Here is a 9662-nt window from a genome sequence, read left to right on the forward strand (position 1 = left end):
TTTATTCAATATCTATGTTTTATTTTAATCGTCTCGCTGTTCTTTGTCATTCTGAACTATTATGGTATTGTTCAACTCATAATGTAAAAAATGAGACGGTCAGTTTATTCTGCCTGGCGTGCGTCTGTTTCACACTTTAAGTTATATAAATATATATTTAAATCAAGGTTAGAAAATTATTTATCAATAAACCTTTTCGAATTGAGTCGATAAGCATGTGTGACGTATACTTCCGCGAGGTAGGACGGCTTGGAGCGAAACAAAATAAATTTCCTGGCAGAAGTGCATATTAAGCATGCTCATCGGCTATACCATTTAAAACGATAAGGTATACTCGGTTCTCAAGTGAGAATTTTAATATTCAATGATACCTATGAAAGAAATACATTGGGTACCACATTTTGTCAAACCATGAACTCGTATATGCAACGTAAATTAAAATTCCATCCAAAATTTTGATAATATCCACCAGTTAAAAAATCCACAAAGCACTTGTAAATATTCTGACAAACAAATAAAGTTGATACCAACGAATACAAGTAACTTTATATAAAGAAGCAAAATAAACATATAATTTATTTCGGTGTCAATAAAATTAAAATTGGTTTAGTTATTTAAACTATCACGAGTTAAGAATAATCCGTTTCCACATACTTACGGGATAGGCAAAGTTAGATTTATTACAGAACCTAAACTCACGGGATAGGCTAAGTTAGATTTATTACAGAACCTAAACTCACGGGATAGGCTAAGTTAGATTTATTACAGAACCTAAACTCACGGGAAAGGCTAAGTTAGATTTATTACAGAACCTACACTCACGGGATAGGCTAAGTTAGATTTATTACAGAACCTACACTCACGGGATAGGCTAAGTTAGACTTATTACAGAACCTTAAAGTCACACAATACAGCAAATTACATTCAAATATAAATTTTGAAAATTTAGACACGCCAAAATAAAATAAAATAAAATAAAATAAAAAATGAAATAAAATAAAACAAAAGAAAAACACAGATATTTCGAGAATTGGACGAACATTTGATCGCTTTGGTGAGTTTTCATGAAATCCATTAGATTATTTACGAGAAATGTTTTTCATCTGATGCGTAATTATTGGACCAGATTATAAGACACAAAAATAAGTGTTTCTAAAATGAAAAAAAGACGCTACTGTGACATGTGCCATTGAGCGTTAAGAACCAAATATAGAATTTACAAGTAAATCTTATGAACGCAAGTATTGACTAAATCCTCTTAAAAGAACCTTTAATAAGAGTTCAGAAATCTCAAATATAAAAACAGAACATACGCCATCGCGAACCTGTCGGCCGATAAGCTTTTTGTTTTTATTCGCCACCGGATTTATTCTACAGATATCATCATCATAGTTTCTGTTTAGCGAGCCGTGCTCTCCTCACTGTTGTATGGTGTCGCTCTAATGTTGTGTGTGTGTGTATGTTTATTATGTCTTAGAGTTTGTTAGTTGATCATGTTTCACTGTGTGAGTTTAGATTGTTATAGCGTTTTCAATTTTGCAGTTACTTTTATTGCTATCGTTGATTTTACTTTTACAAATTAAAAATTTGCGATATTAGTTGTTTGTTGAAATAAAAAAAATACCTTGCAGTTAAGCATCTTCCTTGTCCCCTATTGTTTAAACAAAGAATGTTATGTAGGTCACAATGGCTTAACTGGAATGTTTTAGTTCATTTGTGAAAATATGGTAATTAAATAAATCTTATCAAATTGACACAACGAATGAAACCAGATGTCGAGTTTATCAACAGAGTTATCTAGGACTATTATTATTAGAGGTTATGGCGTTATAGGATAGTCAAAATTATGGATTTTCGCATTCATGTAGGTTTGGTTTTGCTGTGTTTCGCGGTTATACTCCCGAGTTATGGTGATCCGATAGCGCGGGAAAGTACGGATCGTCCGAAAACTATAGGATCTGGATTATTCAAGTCATTTGGTGAGTGTCCTATATAATGTGTTATGTAAATATCAGTTATCTGTATGAGAAAGTGTACCGCACGTTATTTCGGAGAACACTACAGAGTGAATTATCTGATAAAGCGCCATATATTAATTATAGGTACTATGTACAAAAAATGTAACTGTATGAAAACAATAGATCAAATTATTACATTTTTAATATTATTTTAGACAAATCACATTTTAAAATTGATTGTGTAAATCTCCAATTCGTCTTTTTTGTTGTTGTTCATTTTGAGTTTACAGCGTTGTATAACTCTTAGTTTAAGGAGTTGAATAGCTTTGTTTGATATAAGTACACGGTCAAAATCACACATTCACTTCTTTGTCAAATCAAAAACTTTCTTGTATGCAACACTCGCGAATTTCAACCCTCTTCAGATCTGTTGAGATTTTCCATTTTTGCGGTATAGAAAGAGTTATACTTATTGACAAGTACGTAAGTGTTGTTCTTTATATTTCCCTAAATTAAGGCAATTTAATTCTTCCAATTATGTAGTTATAAGTATTATACTTCTCTGTATTAAAAACCTTTGGCAGTATCTCACAAAACAACTACCATAATATATTTACAAACCGATACAAACTGACAGATTGAAGGTGTCATAAAACACGCGATTTGTATATATAATAAATTATGTAGAATCGGTAGTCATTGGTGTAGCAGTAATGAATGCGCTTTTCAACGACTTTTAACTGAAAGACTTATAAGACAAGTTTCAACTTTATAAAATTACATTTGATAAAATATCTCAAAGATAGGAAACATTATGTTGTTGAAAAACGGCCACGAAACAAAACTTACAAGGTGACACGCTAATTCGAAACTGCAAAATGACATGTCAGTAGCTGAACTAGATAAAACCCTAACTTGCGCTGAATCACTATTTCTTAAAAACACTATTAATTATTTACTTAAGGCCACCGTTTGAAATATGATATTGAAAATTCTTAAGGTACCTAACTTCCATTTTCTTCTTTTCAGTTCCCCATCTGTACCAACCCCGCAACATTTTTTTTCAAAGTTCACGTGGCCATATTTGTATATGTTAAATAGTTCAAATGGTCAGTCCTATAGTTCATTTAAACCGAGTTCAATTTAGAGTAGTCAAGGGAACTAAGATTCAAGAATGTTATCCAAGGACAAAGACCAGACATGGAAAACGACGCACACAACAAAGGACATAACCAAAATAATACATACAAAGTAACAAAAGCAAACAAGCAACTCGGATTCCACAAAAAACTGGGAGCATGGACCAGGTGCACTCGTATGATAAGCGTCCCTGCTTTTCTAGAAACACCACCGAAGTGCTTATAAAAAAGTCTAGTCCAGGAGTATAGGGTAGACGAAAATTACTTCAGGAAGTTAAAGAAAAAGAGACCTGAGAGTTATAGGAAATTTCATTGTACGATCACTGGACAGTGGAATAACATATCTCGTGAAGAGCGTTTTTGTCATCTTTGTAATGATAAATTAGTCGACGGTGATTTTCACTACCTATTTGTATGTACAAATGACGTTGTATACCTACTGTGCGTAAAGGTTATACCGACCTACTACCATAACAATCCTCCTCCGTCGAAGATGCTAGGCACGTTGTCGTTATGTAATCTCACCGTTGTAAATTACATTGTCTTATTTTTTGACAACATTTGTAAACTTTTTACTTGAGTCGACATTATTAAACTCAATTCTCCACTGTGCACATCGATTATTCCCTATGCATGTATTACAACTGGTAAATTTGTATCGATTGTGTTAGAATGTTTCTTGTGTATATGGTCCTTCCACCTCTGTCATCTTCCTCATAGTATTATATGTAATAGTTGACTTCCTCTTGTTACAGTCCTGTACTGTCTGAGTGTATAATAAAATCTGAAATCTGAAATCTGAATGTACTATCATCACACACAACGATGCTAAAGTGTCCCATATTGCCCGACAAAGTAATTTGTCATTCATATGATATTACTTGTGAGATATTTATAATAAAGGAGAAGACCGTGTTATTGTGCAAGTCATAAATATCGAAACTAATCTGTTAGATATTCAGGAAATTAAATTGAAACAAATCAATTTCCTTTTCTTAATTAATAAATCGAGATTTATAATTAGGAAATTTGAAAATTTGTCGCGCCTATGGGCGCCACCATGACCAGTTGAACTGTGACGTCACGAAGTCGGTTTGCAAAAGTGAAAGTAAATAGGTAATTGATTACGATGTCAGAAGAAATCTGGGACTTTTCCATTATAATTTCAACCTAAAATAAACAGAAGAAGAGATTGAGGCACAACGCGTACAAGCAAATGTCAGACATCATTGACGAACAACGGGATTTGCAGCCAAGTGTCTAGTATCTGTAAGGAAAATCTTATGTCTACTTCCGAAGAATGTTCGTGTTGCTGGTAAAAAAAAACAACTTTTAGAACATTTCTCTTTTATCATTTGTGCAATCGTAAGCTTGACAACATGATCGTAGAAATATTTATGGAATATTCTTTGTTTACATGTTATTTGCAGTACTTGTATCAGTACTTGTATCAGTACCAAACCGCCTTAGTGACATCATGAACCAATCGGAAGCTATCGGTAAAAATCAATAAAATCTGACTATGATCTTCCTTCAGATAGGAGAGTTCTGCAAGATGGCTATTCACTTATATTTCAAGGAGTTCAAACTTTGCATAGCCTTGAGCATTTTATAAAAGTGCATTTTGCATTAAAGGTTATTTATTTTTGTTAACGTGGGTATGATTTATCATACGAGCCCAACTTAATGCAAAGGTGGTCTTTCCCTATAAATATCCACACGGTCCTAATTCGTTCACGGGCAATAAACTACTCAAAGGAACCAGTTCATCTACGATTGTATATCCCCAAAAAAAATAACAACAACAAAAAACAAGAAACTTTGACTAAACACATTAGAAAACGAAACTCAGAAAATTTCTCTTAATATGAGAAGGTAGGAGTGTATATAATCGAACACGTGTGTTGTTGTAAATGCAGGATAAAACATGATATGTATGTATTAGATGGGGCAATAACTCTAATAAATATATAAGGGGCTTCATAAAAATTACGACACGGAAAACATTGCTAACTTGTCGACTGTTATTAAATGTGATTTATGTAATGACAATGAATACTTTTTGTCAAAATTAGGAAAAATAGTACAACAGTAATAAGAAGATTTTGTTGTCATTTTAGAAAGTATAGTATGAATTAAAGAAAGAACTAAATTAGGCCACGCAAGGCTATTCGTTGATGTTAGTAACTGTAATATGACTCTGACTTTGCCGTTGACGCAAGCATTAAATGTCAATTACAGTTAAAGAGGTGTTGCTTAGTAAAAGAACTCAGAAGTTTTATTTTGACTAATGTAAATATTGAACTTGATAACGATATAAAGTTCATTTACTGCCAACACTTTTGAGGCCAAGATAAAATATTCATTACAGTGTACTATTACCTCAAAGAAAAATATTAGTTGAAGTATACAAAAGCAACAATAACCCTGAATACAAATGGATATGCATTTTAAACAATATTAATGAACCAAACTACGATCAAACTGATCAATTCCAAAACTTAATAACTGTCATTACACAAATATATTTCATAAAATGTTTAATAAAAAGTATCCATATTATATCATATGATATATGTTCTTGCTATACTTTTGAGTAGTACAAACGTCCATCTTACATTATTTGACTTGGTATTAACTTTGCATTATTTGGTTTTATTATAGCAAATCACGCCTCTTTTACCAATATAAACCCCAAAGAAGACCATTACATACCTTTAAATTGTTTAAAAATGTAATATAGGCGTGATTCGAACGAAGTGGTTGTACGTTGACTACATTGACATTAAAATTATCATCAAACTAAATTGTATGTACTGAAAAAAATATCGCTAAAGTTTATCAACTCCTTAAAGCTGTTGCATAGATAGTAAAAGTACATTCCAAAAATACTTATTTTATCACGTATATATATAGATAAAGTGACATTGAACGGAATTCTAATGAGGCCAAATTGAAGTGTAGGCAAAATTACGGCAGGGGGTCTGGGGCTTAAGGCCCCCAGCAGGTCCTGGGCGGAGCTCTGGTAGGGGGTCCCGGGGGTCGAAGCCCCCCCCCCCGAAGCTCCGCGGAGATAGCGTTTTAGAGCATCATTTATGCCTGTCCTGGATATATTTTATCTCCAAAAAAAAATGGCAAAATTAAGTGCAGGCAAAAGCTTTTTTGCCTAACGGCAGCTACGCGCCTGAACACATTGCATCATCGGTGAAAATTGATTAAGAACTAAAAACAAAACAAACGAAGATATTGACGAATCGAATTAAAATACTTTTAATTCCACCAAACATGATCAGAACTACCGACTTTTAATCTATTTTACTCAGAATATTCTTATAACTCAAATATGCAATTCTCAATAGCTTCGAGGTTATTCAATATTTTTTGTTTACTAACCATGCATAAAATCACGACATTTAAAACTCTCTATAAACCACTACTGTTACATGTAATTGTTTTTTAACGTCTAAACTGTCTCGTATTCTTTTGCAGATGAGGTAGCTAATTTTCTGAGGGTCTGGTATGACAAGTTGCAAACTCGTGTCCGTGGTTTTGCAGACTTGAGTAGTGGCTCGACAGTCATCGAAAATCATCCGAGAAATTTGAGCAAGAGAGAAATTAAACCACCACAAAATTTTGAGGAAATAGAACACCTTTATTTACTAAAACTTTCACGCGAATACCTGGAACAGTTGTTTGATTATGCTAAATTTTTAAATAACGACAACAGAGATAACATTGACCAAGTTTTAAAACATGAAGTAGAAAAACTTCGACTTATGACTCTCGACCAATTAAAAGCCTACTGTGCAAAGCTTCAGGCAGCTATGGCAAGTGGAATAAGCTTAAATAATGAAATAACTGTCAATGGCAATACATATTCCCTGGAAAGTATTGCTCAAGTCTGTTGTCCATGGGGATAGTATGAATAAACATGGTAAAGGTACTTAAGTATATACGTTGTTTTGTATTGCATTATTCGAGTATCTAAATTATTTCTCGAATCAAAACATCCTTTGATCTACCTATGATTTATATTCAAAATATTGACAGCATTAAAGAAATATTTAAAACAGTTTGATTAAAGAAATGCTTGTTAAGCAGAGTAATTTGGTAAAAAATGTATAAACATTTGTAAATGTGGGGAAAAGTAAACATTTAATGTGATCTTAAAAATGAACATAACTGATACATTATCCTCATCAGTGAAAAAAAAGACAAAATATCTACATTTTATACATTGCTATCATTACAGAATAGATAGACAATTATATTCATATTGAACGCCGTATTTATATTAGTATTTATATAGAGTTGCAAACATATGCTAACCCCTAGTGTTTACTGACGGAATTATAAATACCGTTTGAATGTACGATATTTTGTACACAAATAATCACAAAATAATGGTACCTGATGAAATGTTTAAAAATACATATTTCGAATTACATGGTTCAAATACATTAGTAGAATGTCATATTCTGCCTTTTAACCATAGTTTTATATTTGGTTTTTGTATTTAAGTAGCAGCCTTTATAAAAAGCAGACAGAACGCATGTCAAAAGCCCACTAAATTCACTTTTATTTCTATCTTAATAACGGTTGCAGACCACAAAACCGATCTTAGTTCGTCATTTGGTTCTTGCTCTTTTGAGAGAAAATATTATGTAGATTGTCATTGTTGAGTCGGTTTGATTTGGTGGATTTTGGTGCGAGGTGTATGTATCATTTCCTCAAAAGATCTGAATACAGGAAAGACTATTGTACTTAAAATACCAAAAAAAAAGCATCATTTGTTCTTTTTTCTACATCATAAATCACCTCTACATTAAGCTGTGTCTGAATTTTACATGGACTGGTACTTAAATGAATATAAACAGTCATATAGGGAAAACTAATTTTTTCAATACACTTTTCAATTGTAGCAATTTATTATTGGTATATCATATATTACGTAGCATAAGTATCAATTAGAAATTTAAAACAAGACCAATAAATATGTATGGACCTACATCACCAGCATAAATATTTTCGATATGTATATTAACAAACAAAAAAACAAAAACAAAAAAAAACAGAAAACAAGTTAAAACTATGGACTTACAGTACTCATATGTAGTGATAATAGCATATACAGCTAAATAAATTTGCAGAAAAAAGTTTAATGGGTTAAAATGATATTATTTTTTTTGTAAAGTTGTCCATAATAAGAATATTTTTGCTCAAAATAGCAACATGAAATGACAAAGAAGGGCCAAGTTAAGCATGCTAAAGATATAGGTAAAATGTTGGCTGATAATATTTCTCCATAATAGAATATGGACATCTCCAATATATTTATAGTTACTGTCAAACTTTTAATAATATGGTTCAACATGTTTTATTTACATATTACAAAATAGGTATCTCACAAGCTTGACGGACGGACGGACGGACGAAAGCGAACGCCAAGGATACCCGATTTCACCTTTGGTGACGTAGATATAAAATAGTAGTTTACTAGGCTTCTGGATACCGACAAAAAATTCCGAAGCGTCAGCAGCGGGATTATTCAAATACATTAAAATCCAAAATCATGGCCTTAAAGTAAACACAAGGAACAGAGACCCTCTACAAATAAGGTTATGTTGCTATAAGGTTGAAGGCATCACCACATAAGTCGTCATCATAAACTCATGGATCGTTAGTATGTATCCATGTGTGAAACAATGTACCATCGCATTGTGTGCTGTATGCTCACAGTAGGCAATATTACACAACAGTTCTAGTAAATAGATCATTTTTCTTATTAAAACGAGTTTCGTCAGGAAAATTACTAAATATTTTTTTCCTTCCAGGAAATCTTTTGAACTTTAAAAATAAATACACGGAGAAAACCTAAACCACGAAACAAAAACCAACTTTTTGTAGCAAAGACAGTTGTATTACTATTAACAGACGAAAAAGAAATATATTCCTTTTTAAAACAATTTAAATAGTAATAATCCAAATATGCTGTGTTCAATAATCGGAGTACTATACCTCAGATTTGTTTGTAGCGGTAAATAGAAATAATCATCATAATCCTTTTTTGAATGAATGTTAACCAAACTAATATGTTATGTACTTTTACTTTTCAACTTGAATCAAAGCATATAGATTAGAAAATCAATCTATTATCAACATAATCAACATAAAAAAAATAATAAAGCCAATATTTTAATGTAGAAATTTTGGAACATTACATACAATACATTGCACAAAAGACAAAATCAAAACTAATTCTATATTTTAAAATTTTCATTAAAAAAAATAATCGTGGCTTGACTTTAAAGCTACAGAAAAAATAATGGCGTTAAAGTGTTATCATCATTTGGCATTTTAATGCTAGAGAGTATGGTTTTATTTTTTTAATTAGTTAATTAAACGTGTTCTCTATCTACTTGATTTTCCATATTTTGTGTTTATTTTGTATTGCTGTATTATAGCTCCATTTGCACTCAATGGTTGTGGCGAAGGCCATTTTAAACTTGACAGCTGCTGCTTCGACACAGCTTGAAATCAACGGCAAAAAGTCACAATGGGTACA

General features: G+C 32.0%; 1 protein-coding gene across 1 annotated transcript; it reads left to right on the forward strand.

Annotated features, from left to right (window-relative positions):
* Positions 1-1783: 1783 nt before the first annotated feature.
* On the forward strand, positions 1784-7050 carry LOC148611380 (uncharacterized). The gene is made up of 2 exons (XM_088591888.1): positions 1784-1979; positions 6587-7050. The coding sequence occupies exons 1-2, from the start codon at positions 1847-1849 to the stop codon at positions 7015-7017; spliced, it is 564 nt and encodes a 187-aa protein (XP_088448014.1). The 5' UTR covers positions 1784-1846; the 3' UTR covers positions 7018-7050.
* Positions 7051-9662: the final 2612 nt, after the last annotated feature.

This window comes from Perna viridis, chromosome 7 (assembly GCF_037379345.1).
Source record: "Perna viridis isolate PV_CMFRI_1.1 ecotype Kerala chromosome 7, ASM3737934v1, whole genome shotgun sequence".
Classification (NCBI taxonomy): domain Eukaryota; kingdom Metazoa; phylum Mollusca; class Bivalvia; order Mytilida; family Mytilidae; genus Perna; species Perna viridis.

Coding starts and splice junctions, on each gene's coding strand:
- LOC148611380 (XM_088591888.1), top strand. CDS start 1,847: ATGGATTTTCGCATTCATGTAGGTTTGGTTTTGCTGTGTTTCGCGGTT. Junction 1,980..6,586: donor TGGATTATTCAAGTCATTTG/GTGAGTGTCCTA, acceptor ATTCTTTTGCAG/ATGAGGTAGCTAATTTTCTG.